This window comes from Hesperophylax consimilis, chromosome 26 (assembly GCF_061612785.1).
Source record: "Hesperophylax consimilis isolate HC1 chromosome 26, BYU_Hcon_1.0, whole genome shotgun sequence".
NCBI lineage: Eukaryota > Metazoa > Arthropoda > Insecta > Trichoptera > Limnephilidae > Hesperophylax > Hesperophylax consimilis.
Genome location: NC_142861.1, coordinates 18970273 through 18996936, shown reverse-complemented (window position 1 = coordinate 18996936; position 26664 = coordinate 18970273). Strand labels below are relative to the sequence as shown.

At 37.2% G+C, this 26664-nt stretch overlaps 2 protein-coding genes across 2 annotated transcripts in view; one reads left to right on the top strand and one right to left on the bottom strand.

Moving 5' to 3' along the window:
* Nucleotides 1-10012, bottom strand: part of LOC149411252 (uncharacterized) — a 30276-nt gene extending 20264 nt beyond the window's left edge. The window contains exons 1-3 of the mRNA XM_089647659.1: nt 9948-10012; nt 9267-9428; nt 8191-8354 (exon numbers count right to left, since the gene is read on the bottom strand). Coding sequence (XP_089503785.1) covers nt 8191-8354; nt 9267-9428; nt 9948-9962 — 341 coding nt within the window. The 5' untranslated portion in view covers nt 9963-10012. The remainder of the gene's footprint in view (nt 1-8190; nt 8355-9266; nt 9429-9947) is intronic.
* Nucleotides 10013-11295: 1283 nt separating this feature from the next.
* LOC149411251 (uncharacterized) overlaps nt 11296-26664 on the top strand; it is a 79701-nt gene continuing 64332 nt past the window's right edge. Inside the window, exons 1-3 of the mRNA XM_089647133.1 lie at nt 11296-11432; nt 11665-12090; nt 19325-19548. Of these exons, the coding sequence (XP_089503259.1) occupies nt 11427-11432; nt 11665-12090; nt 19325-19548 (656 nt within the window). The 5' untranslated portion in view covers nt 11296-11426. The remainder of the gene's footprint in view (nt 11433-11664; nt 12091-19324; nt 19549-26664) is intronic.

Below are 26664 nucleotides of genomic sequence, written 5' to 3'. Positions count from 1 at the left end.
AGATGTAATAAAAACAAATGTATCCAAGGCTGTTCAATATTGAACTCAGTATCAGAAATTAAATATCTCGGAGTGATAATAGAACCACATATGAAGTGGAAGAGACATATCTGTGAATTGGTTAAGCGTATCAGAAAGTGTGTATATATATATTCATAAGATTAAGAAATATTTTAAAAAGAAGTAACCTAAAAAGAGTATACTACGCACTAATCCAATCGTTAATTCAATACGGAATTATTGGATCGGGGGGGGTCATACAATAAGATTCTAACCCCGATCAAAGTGGTCCAGAAGCTAATCCTCAAAGTAATCCTCAAGAAACCCTTCACATATCCAACAGAAACGCTATTTGCAGATTTCGGGGTGCCCCGAGTAGAGGATATCTTCAAGAAAAATGTAATTTATATTTATATTTAATAATTTGGTAGGCGGGAATGGGTACCGCCGCCCTGGGAACCATTTATTGGATGACCAACACCTCTGCCACAGGTCACCCCAAGTGGTTCGCTACGTTTGGTGACTTAGCAGGGGTGCCCGGGTTCATGGGTTAAGGTTTGCCCAGGTCTTGGTGGCGGGTGCGTCGGCCCACCTTCTGCGTGGCGGGCCGGTTGGGAGATGCTGGTTGCGGGAGACCCTTTACAACCGGTTACCGCTGTCCAGGCCGCTCGATAGTACAGGGGCCCGACCCTCAGGCTCACGACTAAGGGTGGGCTGCCCCATCAGCGAGTGAAAAAACCCTGCCACTGCTGTTGTGCCGGTTCGTGACCGGAGGGGACCCAGCAGCAGCGTTTGGAGCGCATTGGATGCCCTCTCCAGCCGGACTCTCCCAGCCTATCGCCTAGCATCGCAGTGAGTGGGCTGGAACCAAACGCTCATCACTCCTGGACAGCCTGAACCCCAGATTCCTACCCACCCCTCATACCTTTCCTTTCCAGACCTTCCTTTCACCTCATACCCTTAAAAAAAAAAAAAATTAAAATCATGAATATACATAAAAACAAACATCATAACAGCGGCGAGTAGCAGGCGTTCCCGGTGCGGGCCAAAACTTTTGGTAAATTTTGCCAACATTCGCGGTCTGCACACTAATTTAAATTCTGTTCATCACCATCTTTTGTCCCAACGTCCCAACCTTCTTTTCCTATCCGAAACTCAGATAGCCGAGCCGCCAGACTCCTCCTATCTGGACTGCCCGGGCTTTACCCTTGCAAGCAAGTTCCGACTCAAAGGAGGAGTCTGCCTCTATAGTCGAGCTGACGTCAACTGTGTACAACTATTGAGTCTGGAAAACTCCAGATTCGACGTAATGTGGGTGCGCGTCAATCTTGCCAGTACGGCAAGATTCTACGCATGTCTATACCGCTCACCGAACCATAGCGAATCAGACACTTCCGAGCTCTTCAAACATTTGAGAGATACTATTGATGATCTCTTGCCCCGCTACCCTTCGGCCGAGTTTATTGTTCTGGGGGACTTCAATGTTCATAACGAACCATGGTTGAAGTTCTCAGGCCCAACGGACTCGGCTGGCCGACAGGCGGAATCCTTTGCCATTTGCTACGGATTAGAGCAACTGGTTCAGGAGCCTACAAGGGTTCCTGATGTCCAGACTCACCGTTCCAATCTGTTAGACCTATTCTTAACTACTGTGCCACACGGTTATAAGATTGACGTCACAGCGCCTCTGGGATCATCTGACCACTGCCTAGTGACGACATCAATCCCCATTAGCCTCAGACCAACCAATGAGAGGCTGAGGAGAAAAGTGTGGCACTATAGGTCAGCAGATTGGTTCGTTATGCGGGCCCATTTTTACGCTTTTCCGTGGTCAGCTGTTTGTTTTCGGACTTCGGACCCTTCAAGATGTGCCCAAGAGATTGGTGAAGTCATCAAATCGGCGATGGATGGCTTCATACAATCGACTACTAAAGAAACTGGTGTGGGCTCAAAGCCATGGTTCAGTCGACAATGCTCCGAAGCAGTTCGACAAAAAAATGCGGCTTACCGAGCCTACAACACATCTCGAACGCCCGAAAGCAGATCAGCATACAACAAATCGGCAAAAAATGCAAGAGAATCATTAATAGGTCAAAATTCGAACACGACCTGCAGATCAGCAAAAAGCTGGCTGCCTGCCCGCATGGCAGCAGAGCATTCTGGTCGCATGCGGGCTCAATAGGTCGGAATTTTTGCAAACTCAGTTTGCCACCTCTTACCAGACCTGACGGCTCACTAGCAAACACCGCCACCGAAAAGGCTAACCTTTTAGGGAAAATGTTTGCGGAAAACTCGACCCTCGATGACGGAGGTGCTGTTCCGCCGTCGGTTCCTCACTGCGGCTTCTATATGAAAAAGCTGAGGATCCGGCATCGGGATGTACTCCACGTTATATGGGGGCTCGATGTTAACAAAGCTAGTGGACCTGATGGAATACCTGCCCTGGTATTGCAGAGGTGTGCTGCGGAAATAGTTCCAGTTTTGACAAAGCTCTTCAAAATGTCCCTGAAGTGTGGCACTGTGCCCTCTGGTTGGAAAAAAGCGGTCATTCACCCTATTCCCAAGAATGGTGACCGCTCCAACCCGGCCAACTACCGCCCCATAGCGATCACATCAGTTCTGTCCAAAGTGATGGAACGTGTGATCAACGACAAACTGCTCACATACCTCGAGAAGAACAAAATTATCAATGACCGTCAATACGGATTCCGGCGGAACCGCTCGTGCGGTGATCTTCTCGCGTATGTGTCGCATGTTTGGGGGCGGTGCCTGGAACGTCACGGTGAAACCCAAACGGTCGCACTAGACATATCCAAGGCCTTTGACCCGGTCTGGTACTGAGGACTTGTCAACAAATTGCCTTCTTACGGACTTCCCGCATCCCTGTGTACACGGATTGCTGACTTTTTAAGGGATAGGTCGATTCAGGCAGTTGCTGACGGTTTCACCTCTTCCTCACACTCTATAAATGCTGGCGTCCCACAGGGATCGGTTCTGTCTCCGACTTTGTTTTTGTTGCACATCAATGACCTTTTGACATGTGCACCGATTCATTGTTACGCGGACGACAGTACAGTTCATGATAGCTTTTTGTTTGACAAGCCCCCAAAGGGCACACAAACTCCAACGGCTCGGAGGGCTTTGAAGCAGAGAATGGACGGTTATCTCGAGAGTATTTCCTCCTGGGGTAAAAATAATCTCGTCGAATTTAATGTTTCAAAGACCCAATCCTGTCTGATTACGTCTAAAAGGGATCTAAATGATAATCTAGTCTCCTTCAACGGAAGCAATCTTCCGAACAGGCCTTCCATTGATATGCTTGGTGTAACTATAAGTGACCAGCTCAGGTACGGGGGCTCCATCGAAGCCAGAGTAAAGCTGGCCTCTCAGAAGCTGGGCGTACTGTACAGGGCCCGCAGATACTTTAATAGTACACAACTGCTGACCCTGTACAAATCGCAAGTGCGCCCTACTGTCGAATTTGGCAGCCATCTCTGGTCCGGAGCCCCTAAATACCTGAAAAAAACCCTTGACTCTGTGCAAAAACGGGCGGTCCGTTTGATAGATTCCCCAATCTTAACAAACGGACTGCAATCTTTAGAGCACAGGCGTCGGGTAGGTATGCTGTCCTTGTTCTATCGGTATTACAATGGAAGATGCTCTGAGGAACTAGCGTCATTGATCCCTTCGGCACCGGTACGTAGTCGGGATACACGCCATACGCGCGTCCAACATTTGTACACGGTTGACATTTGTCACATGAGAATGGGTCGCTTCTACGATTCATTCTTAAGTTCAACAGCTCGGCTGTGGAACGAACTGCCGGCCTCTGTGTTTCCTCCCTCCTACAACATGGGACTCTTCAAGACCCATGTTCACTCCTTCCTCTCCACAAAAAGACCCTCCACACAGCATCCCCAAAGATGACATAGGCCCTGAGGGAAATTATTTTCTTCAGGGCTTCCTGTGTGGAGTTAATATAAAAAAAAGAAAAAAAAAAAAATTATCCAAATTTATAAAGATAATATAATCAAAAATTTGAAACCCACCTATCAAAAAGATATCAATACAATATCAAAATCACAAAATGTAATACCAAACAAATGCAAAATAACTACATATACCTATTTAGAAATAAAGTATTTCAACAACCTTCCAATTGAAATAAAGAAATTAAAGGATATTAACATACTTAACACATTCACTGCGACGTATTTTCTAAAACATTCACTGGATGCTGCAAATTACACCAAATTTAAATAAAGAATAAAACTGATACAAAATCATCTTTTCCTAATTAACTAACGATACTCATGAAGTTTTCTTATCTGCGACGTATTTTCTAAAACATTCACTGGATGCTGCAAATTACACCAAATTTAAATAAAGAATAAAACTGATACAAATTCATCTTTTCCTAACTAACTAACGATGCTCATGAAGTTTTCTTATCATTTACAGTATTATATAATCCCTACGTGCTAGGCGCGTTCTCAGCACCACGCGAAATTACGTAATACGCGCTAGGCGCGTTTTCAGCACCCAACGTGTTAAACTAAAACTGAAGTTACACTTTCAGAAATAATTAACTAAATAATTGCCTGTTTTTCCCTTTATTGATATTATCAGTCTATACTCTCTCCACTGTATATAGATGTTCCTAATTACTCAATAATTAGCATTTAACAGAATACTACATGTAAACAACTACACATATAGATAATCCAGAAGTTTCAATTGTTCCTATCATATATGTATATATACTTACCTATAGAATAATGGTATTCTATTTTTCTTATAATTAGTGTAACTCGTTCACCAATTACAAGAACCAGTTTCTTCATTGGTGAGATTGCGAACATAAATATATTTTATAACCATATGTACTAATATAACATCCTGTACCCACTTATATATATTTAATAAAAAAATAAAAAATATATTAATTAGGGACAGAAGCTCGGTATAGTAAATGTTATTGTTTAAAATTCTATGCATACATAAATGTTAAATCATCTATTACTCTCCTTTATTGCAAAGATTGAAATGTACATTCAAAGTTATTGTTGAATTTGGAAATAAGGAATTTCATAAATTTGTTTTGAATACGTTCTATGCTATCGATGTACAGTTTATATTGTGGATTCCAGATTGGCGAAGCACATTCCAGCGTACTTCTGACTGATAAGAAATATAACATTATGATTGTATGCGGATAGGATAAAACCAAGCATTTATACGACCCATTAACGATTGAGTCATTGTGCTTTTAAATATAAGTTTGCTATCAAGGTAAACTTCAGGGTCTTATTCCGTTTTAGAGATGACTGGTTTGTTGTTGAGTGAATAAGAGTACTTTACTATTGCATGTTTATTTCAGATGAATGTCATATTGAGACATTTAGAAACGTTGATATCTAAACAGCTAACTTTGCAATACTTGTGAAGCCTATCCAGGTTACTTTGTAACGCTTCACAGTTAGAGAGAGAGAGAACGGATAACTTTGAATATTTTCATGTCGTCAGCAACTTTGAATATTTTCATGTCGTTCATATTCGGAATTTTGAAAACATGATCCAATGTCATTTATATAAATGCTGAACATTAGTGGACCTGGGTGGGATCCTTAGGGGACACCAGAAATTGCCTCGATAAAATTTAAGAAGACACCGTTGATTAACCCATTGGCCTCAAACGACGCCGTCCCGGCGTGTGTACGGCGATGTGTCTTAAAATCAAACGACGCCGTCCCGGCGGGTCTGATATCTGTCGGCTTAAAAACGAAAAAGGGATACATTATTGACATCTGTGTTTAAAATTTTAAATGCCAATCGCTCTGTAGATAATTAAGCATTTATTTTGTAGTAATTGGCAGGACTCCGTTGGTACAATTTTTTCCTGATATTTACGATTGAAATTTTGTTATATTTCAGCTTCATTGAATTTTTTCAAAATGGCGTGAGGTTCGGGAATTGACAAGCTTGTTCGTAAAACGCATAGTGGGCTGCTAACAAGAGCCCAAATGGCAAAAAATATATATTATGGTAATAAGTATGATTAATGTACAACTTTTCTTAATCCAATTATAAAAAAATGAAGAAAAAAATTGATTTTTGAAAAAAAAAAAATTTCATATCCTCGTTTAATCATATTATTTTATTTTTTTAAACAATGCATATATTTTTTACATACCTTGATTCAATGCCCAAGTAAATTAAAAAAGATTGTTTCATTTGCATGTTTAGTTTAAAAGTTATGTAAGATTTAGTACACCACTGCACTTAAAACTTTTGGTACAAAATTAATTCGGATGTGAAGGACAACTTTTTAGCCAAACAATTCGGAGGCCAATGGGTTAAGGTTTCCTAATTAAGGTTACTAATGTAGGATTTAATCCATATAAACCAGCTAAAGATCATTTTTTCAAGCACTTTGCTTTATTGGGAAATTGGATGGTTGTTTTTAATGTCATGCTTATCACCGGTTTTATAGGAAAGTGTTGTAATGGCTGTTTTCCAATTGAGAGGAAACGTTGCTTCTGTTAGTGATTTTTTATGGATGGCGCAAACTGGAAGACAGATATGTTTACTATAGTTGTATATAAAAATCTTTTTATACATAAAATTTTTAATATGTATGCTCGAGAGATATTTCAAGGTGATTTCTTCATTTTTTTAATTGAGGATATAAATGTGTTTTTAAGAGAATCCTCCTTAATATTGGAATGTGTTGGAAATTCATTTGTAAAGATCGTTGAGAAGCAATCAACAAACAAGTCCGCAACTTCTTTGCTGGCATGTGCCGTCGTTATGATATGTCATGTGTTCGGGTTTCTCTTAAAATTATTTTGTATATCTGATTCCAATCAAGCAATATAGGCGTTATGAGTAAGAGTAGAAAATTTCTTTTGTATTCTGCAAAGTAATGAGAATGATCGATAATCCAATGGATTCTTGTTGCGTTTCCAGGCGCGATAAAACTTTAATGTTTCTTTCGTTACATTAATTAAGGCCGCCGAATACCGTGTTGGAAATTTGGTTGATTTTGTTACTTTCTTTGGAACCAGATCATCTATTAGGGCATCAATAATATAATAAAAAAGGTATTATCTATCCACCTCGCCTGCATTTGTTTATTGCATCTCACTACACATAAATCAACTGCATTAACAACAGAAGACTAATCACTATTTCTGAGACCATCATTGACTACTTCATTAAACAGTTTGACTATGTGGGGTTTTAGAATAGTAGCAGGGAGAGGATTACTGAGTTCCACTATGTATAGTAGATTTATGATGTGCATCTTTGATTACTAGTGGAGAGTCAGCAGCGGAGACGATTACTGTATTGCTACAAAGCCCAAGATCTATAACTCATCCGTGAGTATTAGAAATTTCGTTATACTATCTTAATGAGGGTTGAGGCACAGAGGTCGATACTAAGTGGTTGATACATAGAGTTCTAGCTCACATTTTGCATTGTATAATCGCCTATTTCTAGAAAAATGTCATTTGGAATTCAGTAGTTAAGTCAGATATGGCAGTTGTATGACTAATGATGATAGAGAAACGCTGTGCATTGGGACTAACTCCTGATAAGAGAAACAAATATGAATTTTCAAAATTAAATTTAATATTGATGAGATCCATATATCCTCAGCTTCGGATGTCCATCATTTTGGAGATCAAACCTTATTATAGCCTTTTTTAATACCTATAGGAACCCCCCCCCCCCTCCTTTAGTCTATACATATATTAATATGTTTATATTACCAACTGACTTCTATGTTCAATTAGAAGTTGATTAGAAAACCTCATTTTTTTCTCTCCTTTTTTTCACACTCCTTGATCCAAATATGTATTACTATTTTTACATCGACATAGTTTAATAAGAAGCGCAACTGCTACAACCGCTGTGACTCGACATCTGTCTATAACTGACTTTACAAAACTGAGTGTACGTGAGCGTAGTGTAGACATCCCGGACACAAATGTAGTGCCACTGCAACTCGGACGCTGATCTAAACACTCGAGTATGGTTGGCATGTGGACGACTCATACAATAGTGTACATTTCTAGTGCGAGTTTCGAGTATCCAGTGTGGTAGTGTATGTCAAACTTTAGTAGCTATGTTCATTATTTTGTAAGAAATGCTCTATTAAAAAAAATATTTTGGTAATTTTCTCACTTCATGATTAGATTTTCCCTGTTCCTCAATTCATTCTGGAGTTTCGTGTCCAGGACTTCATACTCCATCTGCAGCTTGACTAAATTCTGCTGCTGGCGGTCCTTTGTGGCTTCCAGACTCTTGATGCGTTGTTTCAACTGCCCGTTGACAGCATCAGCATTTACCTGAAACATTTTCATTTACAGTGCGACTGTTAAATTCATCTAAAAAATATAAATGTCTACAACATAAAATAGTGGCGAAGTACCTATTATTATAGTTATTTTTTATGTTCCATGTCTCAATTTAAAAAAAATTAAATGCTACAACAAGGCAGCAATTATCAATTGTTTGGACCAATGACGTAACAATTTAATTAGACACGCTGTAGAAATCTCAAAGTTGCAAGCCAAAGGCAAGTCGACTGTACTGCTTTAGTTTTCGTTTAGTACTAAACTGGCACGCGTCACGAAAGGTTGTGTGCTACCTCTAAGTAAATTGCATTAAAAAGTGGCAAAATGCCCTTGTGTGTGATGAGAAAATGTTACATTACTTACGTTACATTACTCGGCAAACATTACTAGGTAAAAGCCAAGAAATAAGATTTCATTTGTAAATACACACAAATTATTTTATTATTACCAAAAATACAAATATTTTGATTGTTTCATTAGAGAAAGTGAGATAGCGAACATAGCAAAACATAAGTACAAGGAAAACCTAATAGCAGTAGGTAGTCTCATTCTGTGTTCGTCTTATAATGTGAGCAAGTAAGCGTATCTTGTTATCTCAGTCACACCCGTGATGTAGAATGTAGTGTTCAATGCAAATGCGAAAACGCTGCCGCTATGGTTTAATTTGTTCATACCCACATATTCTTTGACTGTCTATCTTTGTCATACATAAACAACTTTTGAATTAAGAATGTACTGGAAACATAAGAGTGCTTCTTACTTGCCACATTTTATCTTGAGTTTGTGAGATAATAGCAAGACTAGATATATTGTAACATCATTGGTTCAGACATATAAAAGTACCTCTGTTTACTAATGTGTTGGTAGGGTCAGTTATCTATTTCACATAATGTTAAACATTACCCTTAATTTTATGATTTTCTCCGTTTGTCTGGCAAACTTGATTTCGATGGAGTTTGTGGTGTCCACGGGCAGATGCCTCTTCCTAATAGACCCCTCCATCTTTTCTTCAGTATGCACCATATTTTCTTGTCCTCCCTCCAAACCTCGATGGGACCCCTTCTCCTACAAAAAATCAAATCATAAGATATCTTTCAGACAAAAAATCTTGGATAAACTTGTAGAATTTTGCTGTATGCAAAGGCTCTTTAAAAAAACAACACTTGGTTTTAACTAAAATATCTAACGGAGACAAATATTTACGTCAGAAGTTTAAGTAAACATGCACAGAATAGGTTTTTAGGGTTTAGTTTGGGCTATTTTTATAATTTATTTCCTAACCTTCAAACTTAACTGAAGAAAAAATGTTAATTTGCATCTTTTACCATATCCCAAAACATAAAATTGAAACCAAGTGCTATCTATACAGATTTTGCATACTAAGCGTGCAGCGGAATTCTACAAGTGTATCAAATCTTGATATTATTTCTCAATAGGATTTATAAAAGTAAAAATTAAGCAGTACATTTTTACACATTTCCGCCATTAATATTTAGGTCTATTTGTAAGTAGCTACATAAAAATCATATTACATTAAGAAAATGTTTATTTTCTAGGTAATAAATCATCATTAAAGTAATTCACCTGAAAGCTCTCCATTATTTTTAATATTGTATCTTCTAGTATAATATTGTATTTGTGATATTTTTCAGTTTTCACTAAGAAAGTTATAAACAAAAGAACCCAAATGAAAATTCTTTTTTTCAAATATACACAATGAGAAAAATCAATTTCAAAGCAGGTACTTTCTAAATTATTTTAATGAAGGTATTAGGTACCTACTGAGCTATTAAAAATAAATACAATTATTTTTAACTTGATTTTTTACAGATTTTCGCAAAACCACATACTCCTTGATATTATAGAATTAAAATAATAGAGTAACATGAAACTGTTTTTTATGAATTACTGTTTTATTCCTAATTTATTCGTTACCTACCTAATATGTTAGAAATATATTTGCGATAGATACCTATAGGTACCTATCGCAAAAAATTTCGGATATTTATTTTTTTGGTTCAAAGAACAGTTAGGTTGTAAATATATTATTATTACTACCGGTATTAACAGGTAAGTACCTACTTGTAGAAAATAAAATAATGTCATTAATTCAGTTGCTTTTATACAAAAATTGTTATTTTGTAGAATATTTGCCCATTTTTTCTTATCAGATGAGTGATAAGAAAACAATGTAACTTCAATCTCTTACGGTTAAAAAATGAAGAGTTTATTCCATATCTCCTGAATTTTTAGCTAACCAAGAAAATGAAAAGCCTCTTGATTTAAGTAAGTACTAGGTACACGAAATAACGACAAAGCCAATGTTTTTTATTCAAATGAGATGTATAACAACGATCATCTATGGATTCTGTTGGTCCCCTTCGCCCGTGAGTGGTTTATTTATGCCTTCGCCCCTCCCCCTCTTTTTACCGCTCGTGACAACGAGATTCTACGCAGTTCATTTACAATATGAACATGGCTCCGCCATATGAACTTGAGACTATTTTTCATCACAGGAAATGCTATAACAGCTATAAGTAGTAACGTAGTAACCCATTGTCCAAATGGGATATTAAAATGACAAATAAAAAAATGCAGAATATTGGTTCGTCAATTATTTCGACAACGGGGATTGCTGCAACAAATTTGGCGGCCCTTTTTTAAATTCAGCGACGATTTCATGTCCTTTTCTAATAATTATCATAAAAAATAAATAATGTTAGGTATTTATTTTTTGTAAAAGTTTTTAAACTTAGCCAAGACATGAACCTATTTTTCTGACATCTCCACGACGGTTTAAGAGCCACCTGTTTTATCATGAGTGCCGTAAATATCCATCCCCGAGAATGCCCATCTGAATTACTGTAGTGCGAAAGAGACGACTGTAGTTTTGTCGACGAAAACGCCAGCATATTTTTGATAGGTTGGTTTTCATGTCATCTATGTGTATATTGTGAGTGAAGCAATCCGGCAAGCCTGCCTTCGCAAAAACGCGTTGTGAGTTGTGAGAGCTAAACTGTGAAGGGTACTGTTGTCAAAGATCATACCCTCCAACACTACTGAATGCAGGTTCGTTACAAACTTAATTTACAACAATATTATTGCGTTTCATTTGTGTACAGAAATCCATACATCAGCTGCCTTATGAATATACTTTCCCAAAGCTATAATGTGAGTGGTTTATTTATGGCTATAAGCATAATATTATATGGAATCTTATTTGTGAGAAAGGTTTCCAATTAGTGACTGTGGAACTCTAACTGTCATCCAATTACATTAAAATGTATTTTATGTGTTTTAGGACGAGATGGAGGAAGAGGTAATTCTACCTACTGATTCCAATAGTTCTCTAGATAAGGATAAGGTTGGAATGAGCAGAGAGCTAAAGTCTCTCATCAATTCTGCCAAGGAATCAAAAATAATTAACGAGTCAACGCAGATTGCCCACAAGATAAGAAAGTCCCGGAAAGATCTATTTGATTCTTCCCTTTATTCGCCTTCTGAGAAAATCATTAAGAGTCGGGCGAGCAGTGCGAACTCAAGTTCCAGCGAGTTGTCTATGCAAAAAGATGGCAAGCGTTCAATGCGCTCACAGAATTCTGATTTTGTTATTAAGCAAAAGAAATTCCTGAAGGCAGTCTCCGGAAAACCAGACTGGTCTGATGACAATACTGACGTAGAAGATTCCTTACTCAAAATGATTGAATCTCCTCCCAAATCAGACAGAGTGAGTATTGTTTACATTAATTTATTAATTGCTTATTTTAATTAATCAGTCCAGATTACCTTATAAAAATAAAATACTATTGATTCTTGTGTTTGCAATTGTTATGATGATCTTATATAACTTTTTAACACATTTTAAAAATGCCTTATCTTATTGCAAAACAATTATTATTGTTTATATAGAAATACTTCTCCCGGGAATTATTTGTTGCAACAAATCACATAATATTTATATTAATATTGAATTAAATAATTAATATGAGACTCAAAATTTCGAATAACCAAAAGAATTACATTTATTGTTCATCTGTTATTTATTTGACTTTGACTAAATCACTATGAATACATAGTCAAAGCAAATTAGATCAAGTCATCATCAGTCCAAATAATTCGTTCAAGAATGTGTTAAACAAAATGGTGGTATGTATTACAAAATTCCATTGCGATCTTCTGTGATTAATAAAAAACTTCTTTATTTACGTATACAAAGAAGAGTGTCTTTGGCGGGTGGCTTTTTTTTTGGTTCCATGGCAACTCAGGACACTGGCAATTCAACAAATACACTTTTGAAAAATGTTATAAAGTCATTAAAATTGATTTAAAAATAAATAAAATGGCTAAAAAACCTAACCTAACATATCCTATTTAACCTACTTTTTTCCATCACTTTTCAAGAGTGTGTTGAAGGGTCTTGTCACTTTTTTGACTTTTTGTACAAATCTACAGTTTTATTCTGAGATGTATGAAATTTTGCACACTTTAAATTCAATACAAGAGGATAGCCCGGGCAACGCTGGCAAATTCAGCTGATATTCTATAAAATAATGGTGTTTGGTTCCATCGATGTACACACAAATGATGATAAAGGTTTTGTACATCCATAGATACTATGGTAACACACATCCAGGAATAATGAAGCTTGTCAAAATTTACCGCTAATTTTCTTTTCATTTGAAAACACCACAATTAATGTAATTGAACGATGTAATTATCATTATGTTTCTTTGTGTTAGCGATTAATTACTCACCTCATGGTGAAGTTATTCAGATCACCTGATTTGTAATGACTGAAATTCATACCACGAAACTCCGAAATAGAATGAGAATATGCATACCAAAAATATTTACAGAAACGTCGACAGCAAGTATTAATTATTGCTTTATGGCCCCAAAATCATCATTGATGCCAATTGTTTTCATTTTACCATCATAATTGGCCTTACAACCCTTAGAAAATTCGGCCAGTCTCCTACATCTCCTTCATCATGCCTAAGAATACAATACCTACTTACAAACCGTCAAACTACTTTATGGGATCAAGTTTAGGTCCCCCAACATTTCTTAATATGTAAGTGAATGAATCTTCTGTAGAAACTTTACTAGTTTATGCAACTTGGTAAAAATGATTTGTATTAAAATATATTTGTATAACTGTTTGTTTCCCAAATAAAATAAAAAATAAGATACTAGGCGTACCCCGCCACGCGTTGCTGTAGCTCAGACTGTCTGTGCATATAGAGAAACAATAGGGCGTTATATCCAGTGTTGCCAAGTTAGCATATTATATGCTAAATTTGGCATAATTACTCCATGTTTAGCATAACTATTATGCTTTTAGCATATAGCATATTTGTTTGGCTTATTTTTACAGAAACATAAAAATAATAAAAACCAATTTTTTAACTAACAAAAATGATATCGATTGAAAAACTGGTGTCTCAATGGAGAAACATAGTTCACATTAAATGGGAATTCTTGACTTCCACTGAAGAGTTTTGGAATGAAGTCATGCAATATAAAGATGCAGCTAATAATAACCCCTTCGGTGATTTATGTCAGTTTGCAATGTCTATTTTAACATTGCCGCATTCAAATGCGGACATTGACGTGTATTTAGCCGAATGAGTCTGGTCAAAACAAAACTCCGAAATCGTTTGGCGGTGAGAACCCTGAATGCCATTTTGTACTTGAGATTTGGCCTAAAGAGAGCAGGAAAGTGCTGTTATTCTTACACTGTTCCTGACGAAGTACTACGCTGCATTGGGACCAAACAAAGTTACAACTCTGTCTCTCAGCCTTCCACATCAGCTGCTGTTAATGAAGATGAAGATATTGATATAGGAGTGTAAGGAGGATATATGATGCAAATGCGAATGGTAGCAGAAGTCGGGGACGCCCGAGGAAGACATGGCACGATCAAGTGAATCAGATACTCGAGTCGGGCCATGTCAAGAGTCAGAATAATAGAAGAGTATGTATGAATGTGAATGAGGCAAGGAGTGTGTGCCAAGACCGAGTTGTTTGGCGATCCGTCCTCTCTGCCTACCCCTGCGGGGAAACGGCGTGATGGTTAGTTAGTTAGTTAAGATATTGATATTTTATTTCACTGATTTTATTTCTATGTTAAATTTATGTTAGCTTTTTTTGGCATTTTTTTAAGTAATTTAGCATTTTTCTGGCATATTTTTCCCATCACTCTAGCATATTTTGAAGTATTTGAGTTGGCAACACTGGTTATATCGACGTGCAGAGCCAAAGTCATTATTAGATAACAAGATCTCAAGTTTTTAAGATTTCCTTAACCTTTTGAACGCGTTAATTTGCTCCGTTTTATCTATACCCGTACGCGGTACACATTTTCAAATACCTATGCACGCAATTAAATGTCAAATTATAGCATTCTGGCATTATTTATTGAACTATATAGACAGAACAGATTATTCTCCACAATATGAAAACAAATCCTCGTGTGTCAACACTCTTAGATGTTTATAAAAACAAAAACATAAAATTTCATACAAAGACGTACCGTATCTTTTGAATGTGGTCCCGCCATTCACTCGCCGTGTGTGTAATTAGGTGATAGACATAAGTGGGACACCATGATCACTTATCATTTTTAGTTCTGAAAACTTTTTCTCAAACTCTTTTCTAGACTCAACACTTAAAAATAACACATACATTTTATATCACTTAATAAATATTGTTTTTTAAGCACTTTAGAGGAAATTCTGTCTGTCACATTTTTTTGGAACTATGGTAAACTTTAAAACAGGGTTCGATACATAAAGACACATCACATTCTTTACATACGTATCTCGTTAACTGCATTTTTTTATTTTTCAATCGGCATACACGACATCGTCTACGCGGTTTTTTTATTTTGCCAGTTGATGGAATCAATTCGGCCATATGCTTAGCGGCATATTTAGGCAAAACCCGAAACGGGTTGAGGTGGGCTGATGTATTAGGCTCTGGTATTTGAGAAATCTCTGGTTTATATTTCTCAACTAGTTGCATAATAACCGCCAATTGAAAATCTGCTAGAGATTTTTTTATACCTGTCACTTGGGTGTACAAAATAAATGAATTCAATAAATATAGGTCAAGTATGTGAAAAAATACTTTTTTATACCATTTTATGGTCTTCCTCATACAGGATAAACTGCTCAGCATCATGTCGCTTTTGTCAACAGCTCCCATAGATTTATTGTAATCAATGACACAGGCGGGCTTGCGAATGGGTTGTTTAGTTTGATGATTTATTTTACTGGTTTCCTTAAATGAGTTATCGTGCAAGGTAGTTAGCATGTGTACATCCCTTTTATCACACCATTTTAATGCTAAAAGGGGACCGCGGCTTTTTGACTCAAATTCGCCTTTTTTCAGTTTAATAAATTTTGGCATTTCCTTCCGGTTCTTTTTTACCGTCCCACAGGCATTTGTTTTTTTCAAATGCAAAAAATTGAATAAATTTGGACTTGAGTACCAATTGTCACACCATAAATTGAGCCCTTTGCCAAAATAATCAGTTAGGAGTGTAGTAACAACAGCGCCGGTTATTCCCAAGTTTTGTTCATCTGTAATTTCCGTGCCTTCTCCGCAGTAAATTATGAAATCTAGAATGTATCCAGTTTTCACATCACACAAAACAAACATTTTGATTCCAAAGCGATGTCGTTTTGATGGAATATATTGCTTAAAAATTAGCCTACCCTTGAAAACAATGATACTTTCATCTATACATAGGTCTTCATAAGGTATCACAGACTCCTTAAATAGTGTTCGGGTGTGATTTAAAATTAACCTTATTTTATAAAGACGATCTATAGGAAGCGAATTTGAGTCACAGAAATGTAAATTTTGCAACAACAATTGATATCGGTCTCTACTCATGATCTGGCCAAAAATAGGGGAACTTAGAAATATATTTGTACTCCAATACTCTTCAATAGTCAAGTGTTCTTTTCTTGTCATAAGCATGGTTATTGCAAAAAATAGATACATTTCTTCAATACTTGTGTCCTTCCACTTATGAATTCGTGACTTCGCACCAAATTCCTTTGAAATGAGAAGAAAAGTATGGTAGTCGTTTGTTTCTCGAACAATTTCATTCATAATCGAGCGATTTAAAAAATGTTCAAAAAAATCACTTTCTGTTGAATTTTCGTTAAATTGTACAGAAACGCCGGATTGAAAATCATCAAATTCGTGTACTATTGGAATATGAGGTCCAGACACCCAGGAGTGTAGCACTTCTTCACTTACAGACTCATTCGCTTGAGTTTCTGTATCTGAAAGTTCCGAAGGTTCAAATTCATCTTCGGACATTTCATAATCAGAATCCAAAACGTTCAATATATTTTCAATTTCATCATCTTCCAAACTATGGGCCATTTTTTATCCGAAAAATCAAATGAATTAAAAAAACTAAAAACTTGTGAACGTTTCCTAATAAATTTTGAAATAGTATATAAAACACGAAAATAACACGCACTTTAGTAATATATAACTAATACATGTATATAACAAAATATATTTAAATTAATAAAGTATATAGTAAAGTCAATAACTCAGTTTTGTAACACAGTAAAATGTTAAAAAATACGCGCAATCGGCACAATATGGTCACTCGTTGATACAGTAAAATTGAATTTGCTAGACGAAACACAAGAAATCAAAAAAAAAAAGATTTCTGAAGTGAACAAATTAATTTGAATTTTTCGTAATAATTCAATATTACAGCAGAACACAGAATGTTATCGGCGCAGATTCCACAAATCAACTCGGCGCGCGCAAGCGCAGATAACATACTAGTACTAACGCCATCCGTTGACAAAATTGTGAACTAAAGCACTCAAAGGCGCGAAGAGGCGCACTTGATTATGGATCTTTTTTTATGAAATACAATTTTATTTTTGAGAAATACTTGTAGATGTCAGCATCGTGATAGTTCTACGAATGTCCAAGCGAGCAAGAAATACATTTATGACGAAAGAGCGCTGGAATATCGGCCGTCAAAGTTTCCGTATCAACTGTTGATACGGCCGCGTGTGAGTATAGACTTTTTGCCGTAACAACAGTTGATACGGCCGCGTGCAAAAGATTAATATTTTTGATAAAACCATTTAGATATCTGCATCAAAATAAATATGATACTATAATATTATCCCACATCCTTAATGTGCGACTGCTATAGTTAATATTAATGGATTTTCGGCGCCACCATACATTTAAAAACTAATGTTTTTGTTTTGTTCAACACAGTGAAGAGATAAGGGTGATCGCTAATTACTCTCATTGAACATGTGTGAAATTTAATGTATAATTTTCTCCAATAAATAGAGAAGTAACTGGTACAAACAGTCACTTCTCATCGGACAGTACTCGGGAAAGTAATACTTGTTTAATTTAATGTTTTCCTACTGCCCCTGCAAAAACTCTCAGATCAAGGTGTCAATGTGTGCCGGTGCCCTATTGAATTTGCAGTATTTGTGCGGGCTTCACTAACTTGGTCCCGTACAGGCGTGTTTTATTTTCGTCCAGCAGATGACGCTTTTAAAAAAAAAAATTGTTTTTACCTGTCACACGTGACATCTATGTATTATAAGTATATAGCAATGCTACTAGTACATTCGGGAATGTTCGCCCCTACAAAACGCATCGTAGCTAGAATTCTCTAGATACGAAACTAGCATTTGGCGCATCTACCTACACGCCCGAAGATTCACGACGCGCCGGGCGCCTATAAAACTGGCCGCGTCGAGGCGTACTTAGTCAGTCATTAATCAGCCGTTTTACAAGTGACCAACCTGCTAGCTCTGCGACCGCTCGCTGCCTACTGAGTAGCCGGAACCCTGACCGGCCCCCCGCGTCGCGCCCCGCTGTTACTCTACCGCGCCGCTACAGGCCGCGGACCTACTTACCACGCCCGGCTTTGCACGGACCTTATAGGAGAGACTACGGATTAACATGGACTCCGCGGGATTACATCAGTGCCCTGGCCCCGGCCCGCATCTCCCGCGCATCTACTGACCAGGTCAATTATACTTTCGGCTATCATGGAGTTCACACTGGAGTACCAGGAAGACTCCACGTCTTCGCTAGTGCTGAACACTTCCTCAAGTCCGGACTCCAGCAACGCGGTGTCGAGCCACCGACTTTATTGCCTCGATCACTCTACCGCTTACACCTGGTGTCATCGTCGTCGGTCCAGAGTCATCTCGGAACTGTACTGACTCAAAATAAACGCTGTGACCTCACAACCTACCTCTTTTTATTGACTCCTTACCAAATCCCCAAAGATATGTATAAACACACGCATATTCGAATGCAAAGTTGTGTCAAAATTTCAAAGCAATCGGTGAAGAACTTTTGGAGATTTAAAATTTTGAACAGACGAACAGTTACATTTTTATTTATATATATTTGGAATTTTCATATCTGTGGGTGAGCTTACTTCAAGGCGATAAAAATGTGTGCAGAGACATTGTTTACACCAATGATAAAAGCAGTTTTGAAATGGAGTGTTAATAATTGGATTGTTCCCGCTCATGTATCAACATGCATGCATGTTCTCAAATGGTAAGCTGTGGCATAAAATTTGCCATGTTTTGTCTGTCTGGATTTTCTAAAGTCAATTACTACTAAATTTCACTATGCCGTAGTCATCAAAATGTGACCAAATCCTGATGGGTCAAGAAGAAGAAAAAGTGTCGTAATTTTTTTTAAATGGGCTCTTTGTTGATTTGATGAAATTTTCAAAAAACTATAGCTACACTGCAAGCAAAAGAAGGTGTTCAGAAAGGGCGTGATTTATTATTAGTTCGTTAGTGGCTTGCCGCACACACCTCCCGCATTGCGCTTCTGATCGGGAACGATCTTGTTTTAGTTAAAATTGGTTACAGCACCCGGAAGACTACTGATTTATATAGATTACCAATGATTGTTTGCAGCCGATTCACTCCAACATGAAGTTCAAGGTGGACCGCTCCGGCTCGAACGTGGACCCGTTCTGCTGGCGATGCCACCGCCCTGAGGCCCCGGTGCACTGCTCTAACTGCCCGCGCGCCTACCACCAGCGCTGTCTGCCGTCCCCCGGCCGGGGGCCCACCGCCACTGCACCCTGGGCCTGCCAGGAGTGTGTGGTGGCCATGCACGCATCAGACACCAGCAAGAGGTAGATCTTTCTTCTTTATTTTAACTTTATCTAAATTGATGAACCTCTAGTGGATTTGCTAGTAACTCACCGTATTTGCCTTGATTTGAAGGTATTTTGAACCTTAAAAAACACCCCTAGCCTACTAAAATAAATTTTATTCACTTGGCAAGGAAATAATGTATCTTACTATATTATTCTAGCTTGTCGTGTCGTCACTTACAAACATTGATTTTTTTATCTGTGAAAAAACACGTCGCAAATTCCATGTCTTATGTGATCATTCTTCTTTTTCAATAGTGTTATAAGTAGTATAACCTACATTATTTATTTACCGGAAAGTATCACATATGACTAACATTTTTATTGTGAATTATGCTTATTTAGCTGGAAATTATAATAAAACTAATAAAGTTAAACATATTTCTTCATTATACATATATTTATTTTTTTATGACATCAAGGGGGTAATGATGAATGTCTAATGAATTAGTATCTAGGATGAACGAAGTATGTATAGGGTTTTCCAATAAGAGGTGTTATTTTGAATAGCCCGCTATTTCGGTAGATGTTACTTTCGAAGCTGTCATTTTTTAACATTTGACAAGTAGAAACTACGTCATTAATAAAAATGGAACGATACACGCTTCAACAACGCATTGAAATTATTAAAATTCACTTGAGTGAATCAAATTCAAATCATCTTTAGTGATGAGGCCCATTTCCACCTCGGTGGCTTCATCAACAAGCCAAATTGTCGCATTTGGGGCTCGAAAAACTCAAGAGTTATTGTTGAAAAGCCTCTCTATCCTCAACGTGTGACTGTTTGGTCCGGTTTATGGTCCGGCGGAGTCATTGGACCTTACTTTTTCGAAAATGAGGCTGGAGCAACAGTTACGGTGAATGGATTGCGCTATCGAGAGATGATTAATGATTTTTTATGGCCGGAATTAGATGGTATTGATCTGGACAACGTTTACTTTCAACAAGACGGTGCTACGTGATAAAAGCCATGAAACCATTGATCTTTTAGGATTGAATATCAAAATAACACCTCTTATTGGAAAACCCTTTATGAAGAATGAGTTAATGATGAATGTAAGTAAGTCTAAAGTCATGGTGTTTGAAAGAGAGAGTTCGAAAACAGTGTGCAATATAGTTGTGAATGAGGAATACTTGGAGCAGGTGGATGAGTTTGTTTATTTAGGAAGTATGTTCTAGAGAGATGGGAAGGCTGACAGAGATATTGAAAGAAGGGTAAATGCAGGTAACTCCATTAATGGAGGACTGAACGCAGTTGGCGCTAACAAAAAAATTGTACAAAGAAGCGAAGTTAGCAGTCCACAATGGAGTTCTGGTACCCACCCTGATGTATGGAAGTGAGGCATGGAACTGGCAGAGAAAGGATGAAAGTAGATTGAATGCTGTTGAAATGAGATCCCTGAGGCGTATGTGTGGTAGAACCATGTATGGTCGTGTGAGGAATGTGGAGATCCGCGAAGAGTACAAGGCTGATGTAATCGTAATGAGTAAGATTAAGAAAGAGGAAATATGGAAAACCAGTATGAGGTGCAAATGAATTTATATAAATTAAATAAATTTTTGCCGCTCGAAACGTTTCAAACCTGCGACCTAAAGCTCCTGAGCTACTTAACCACTCAGAACATTAGAACGTAAATATGATAATAGCGATCAAGACATTAGAACGTCTTTTCACATAAATGCGCGAGATTTTACAAAAATTGATTTATTTCCATCACTAGTACACGGATTCCCATGATTTAAAAAACAGAGTATCGATAATGAATAACGCTACGCGTCTGTATTCAAAAATATCTATGGAACGTAGAGGTGCATTATCTAAGCCGATTGAAACTGTCAAGATGTTCGTTAATAATTTATTGCGTTTCTAAATAATTTATTAAAAATATTTTAGTTTGGACGGTTAATATTTTGAGGTGACTAATAGTTTTTAAATATATTTCTTCAATATATAAAGTGTAATTTCTTTATGCTACTCAGAAAAAAGTACATTTTTCAAGGCTTTGAAATAATGGTAAGCGTATGTATATTTAGAAACGCAAATATTTACGTATAACAACACAATGCAATAGTGGATTTCATAATCTTTCCAAAACATTTTTTAGAATGAGGCTACGTTTCCCAAAACGTGAGTTATGAAGATTTTAGTAAAACTCGTAAATAACACAAAAATTATCACGTTCTGACAGTTCTCAAAGGGACACATAATAAATAAAATTCTATGTCTGAGAGGTTAACTGTGTTTGTTTGTTTAAATTCTCTGCAATGATTTACCTGCAACTGTGAATTTAAACCTGACTGATTCACCATCTCTGGATTGTTACACAAATTTATTTCTCCATAAATTTTATTACAATATAAAAATTGTTTTTATTTTTTTTACAAAAACCCCACACTGGAAGCCGTGAGGAAAATAATTTCCCTCAGGGCCTATGTCATATTTTGGAGGGTCTTTTTTAAGGAATGGAAGGAGAGGAAGTTATGGGTAGGCAAAGGGAATGAGGGTTTGGTAGGAATCTAGGGATCGGTGTGTCCAGAAGTGACGGACATATGAATATATCGAAGGCAATGGGTCGAGAGACCAGTTGGAGAGGTCAAAGGGTCTCCCCAAACCAGCCTCTCCCGATCTGGCACGCCACACAGTTGGTGGGCAGGCGCATCCTGATGAACCCGGGCACCCCTGCTAAATCACCAAATATAGCGAACCACTTGGGGTGACCTATGGCAGAAGTGTTGGTTATCCAATAAATGGATCCCCGGGCAGCGGTACCCAAACCCGCCTCCCAAATTGATTACGACATAATAATATTGATTTATATTATATTACGCTAGTGGATCCCGCAATGCTTCGCTATTGCTAATGTCTTTCTCGGACGTCTCCTCTTCCACTATTCACTACTGTATACCACAATGTTACTGTATAAACTGTTAAAAAACTACATTACATAGACTTTAATTCGACTCCCTATCTCATTCCGGTGCATAGATATTGCGACAAGTAACTCGGGCGTCCCCGACTTCTTCTATCATTCAAACCACTCTCTAAACGACAAATAAGAACAAACTTTCAGCGATATTGGTTGACTACTTTTCATAAAACACATGGCGGTTGAGTGGACAGTAGGCTCACATATGACTCAACCCTGAGGAAAACCATTCGAAAGTTCTTTTCACATTTTATTGTTAGATCGTTCCAGCCTGTCACGGACAACCCTTGGAACGCCACGGGAAAATCTCAATCACCTGCCATCTGCCGGCTGACACTATTTTCGTTATAACTTTGTTCCATCACGACGTTTGTCACTTTTGTAGTTACATCACATTAATAGCTTCGTTATGCTTCTGCCAATCATAGAGCACGATTTCAATAGTACATGTTGAATCTACGCTTAATTTTTGTCAAACAGAACGCAGTTAAATGCACCAAGTCATCGATCAACCTTCATCTTCTCAACATGTCAGGAAATATTCACCGAAAAAAACGCCATAAAACGTTGTGAAATTTAGTAATCATTGCGAGTAATCATTCGCCGTTTTGGACAATGATTAATTTGAACGTGATCAGTGTTTTAAATAAGTTATCGATTGATTTCGTTCTTTTCAATTTGAATGATACCGACTTTTAATCTCAGCGGTTCAATCGAAGTACCTACTCAGATTTAACCGCCGAGATATGCTGCAAACATAATTATTTGCAACAAGAGAACGCTGTGTGTGTGTGAGTGCATTGATTCATGTTTAAAGTGATTAATTAATTTATCGAAAAATGTATAGTGCGAGCCCCGCTTGACTTTCAACATACAGAAGAATCATCAAACTTGGTAAGTGCAGAAATCTTGCATTATTGACTTGCGACAGGATCGAACTACTTTTTCTGACCCGGTATGGCGACGCGGCCTAGAGCATCATCGTATAACTTACTGGTTTTTTGCAAAATTATGTTTTTGTAAATTGTACGGACCATAATACGGACATGTGTCTAGTGTGGTAGTCGAAAAGCATGTAAAAAACTGTATTCAAATATATTTTATGAATAAAGAAAAAAAAATGTGTTTATATATTGATAAAAAATAAATTATGTGTATTGCTACTGATTTACTAATCCTATTAAAAAACACATAATGTACATAACTTTATATAATATTTAACAATAATATCTTTTAGAGTCCTTGCCTAAAATTACTCTTGAAACCTTCGAGGCCAATGTTGAAAATGTCAAGAGACCTAGAGATTTCATTTAGCAGTACCATACTTCTTGTCACGCTATGCTGGGCCAGAACCTCTATTCTGCCACGTGGAATATAGAACAAGTCGTGATGTTCACCCTGGCGGTAGTTGTTCGGTATGAACAAATTATAGCATTTCAAGAGATAAAGAGGTATGGGCTGTCAATGAAGTGGTTTATTATTTGAAACGCTATTACTGTAAGGGCCCCATTCCTCCTAGACTGGAGACTTTCATAGTGCGTTTCGGAGAGCAAATCCATGTGATGCATGAATCGCGAGTTCTCACCATGAATTCTCATATAAAGATATCTACAAAAACAAGGAGTTTATAAAATGATGACGCCAACCCCACTATATGATCTGAGAAGGTAAGTTTGGGATCAAATGTAACCCCGAGGCCCGTTATAGATTTCACTGAGCACAATTTTTCATCATTTAGTTTATAATCGAATTTAATTGGGTTTCTGGAATGTGTATGTGTCATAGTGACACAATTGTTTACATAGAAAAGTTTATTTTCATCACCCCATAAAGATATTGCGTCTAAACCAAGTTGTAATTTAATACAATCTTGAATGTCACATATCATCTTGAGCAATTTGGGATTGTTTGCAAAAAGCAAGCAAGTGGTACTTTGTATACATTATTGGATATCATTGATCAATATCAAGAATAGTAGAGGTCCCAAGTTTGAACCCTGGGGTATTCCTGAAAATGCAGGGAATTTCCTAGACTCATGACCGCCGATGCGGTTTCCTAGACTCATGATCAAAGCCTATTCTGTGAATCTTTTGTAATAGTATGTCATGATCTACATCAGTCTTTCTCAAAGTGTGTGATAACGCTCCCTTGTGGGCGCTGGGGGCGTTCAGGAGGGCAGTAGAAGACTCAAAGAAAATTAGGTGGCGTTATGAAAATCTAGAGATAAATTCTATCTATCAAAATCCGAAGGAATCTAGCTGAATTCCTTGTAACAAAACTGGGTATTTGCCAATTTGTTAGTTAGTTTTTAAATTAAGTCAAACACTAATAATGGAATCGTAACTTTTCTATCACCGTCATTGGTTCCCCATAGTTTGTATGGAAATCAGTATCAGACTATCCACCTTCAGTTCGTGCCGTGTTTGTGGAAAACAAGTTCAAACATTTCTCACAAATAGGATATGGGTCACACCCTATCTATCCTATCCATAATGTATGTTTAAAAATTATATTTGCAATAGATGGTAATACAAAAAGTAATTTAAGTGTAGTAAGGTAAGTGTAAAAAATATAGGGGCACAAGATTTTTTTTAAATCTCAAAGTGGGCGTAATATGTTTTAGAACCTGTGGTCTACATTGTTGAATGCCTCTGCAAAGTCCGTTTAAATCACATCTGTTTGATATTGAGATCCTTTTTGCTACTTTGTAACACTTTCACGCGTATTGTAGTATCTTTTTTTGCATCCGTAACTTACAGGTTTGCATCTTCCACTCACCTTGTTTTTCGGGTGAGGTCTATTTCTCTGATTTAGAATAGGCATCGGCCTTTTCCTTCCTCAGTCTTTTGGCACTCTTCCTCTGGTTATCTCCCTCGTTGACTGGTATGTTTGGTTCCAGGCAAGGGGGCAGGCGTCTTGCTGATTATTGGCGGTTGAGTTGGTTGAATTGGTTGAATTGGTTGAATTGGTTTCGAGGTGGCGGGCGCAGGCGTCTCGTTGATTGGACACCCCTTAATGTGGTGTGCACAGGTGCTCTCGAGTTCTACTATCTTTGTCGATCGTTTTGCAATGGTAGTATTTTGGGTGACAATAATATTGGATTGCTCACCTATCTTGCCGTTCAGTATTGTAACTTGCGTCGCTAGTCTGTCCGCCAATCTGCTCCGTAAGGTCTTTTATCGCTGCGGTAACAGTTTCTCAGACCTGTAATGATCTGGTAGCCATATCCATCACTAATGATAAAGAACACAGAAAAACGCATCTGACTCGGATAATGTTATGTAATGTTTTATATATTTATCTATGTAGTTTCCCCGGGATAGCTACTTATATTCAGAGAAATGTTTTTCTCTCTCTAATTTTATAAAAAAAATAATATAACTAAGACATGAAAATATTCTTGAGTTTTATTACATTTTTCAGCTAAATAAGTGTTCTTTACAATAAAAATAAGTCATATGAGACTTTCCTGTTAATAAATACAGTACTGTTAAAATCGGAATCACAACATTTGACGGAATTTTTTTTTTATTCCTTTATTTTTCCCAATTTTTAGATTAATTACATACAATATTATATAAATTTTGCAATGCGCTTTTTCAAAGATAAACTAAACATACTTGCAAGTGTCGAAACGATAAGCTAGAATAATATGAGGGTACCTTATTTCCTTACCAAGCTAATAAAATATATTTTAGTAGGAGCATTTGTTTAGGTTCAAAATACCATAAAATCGAGGCAAGTGCGGTGAGATAATCATGGTGGATTTCATGGCACACTAGAGGTGCTATGATATTTATTCATTTTGGTGCCTATAATTAGCACTATGTCATCATCATAGTGCTAATGGTGAATGGTTAAATGGTTACTGTGATTTTTTGCATGAAGAAATCTATCATCTAGTTCTTTGCCGTTTAGGTTAACCCAGCTGTATAGAATAATGCAGCAGACAAAATTGTATAATGTTGGAAGTTTAATCATAAGAACTCGGACAATAGATTTATGGGGCAAGCCACTCAATTGCAACAATACCACCAATTGAAACAACACCACCATTTGCGACAACACCACAATTGCAACTATATCACCTTTGCAACTGTATCATCATTGCAATTATACCACCATTGCAACTATACCACCATTTGCTACAACACTACCAATTGCAACA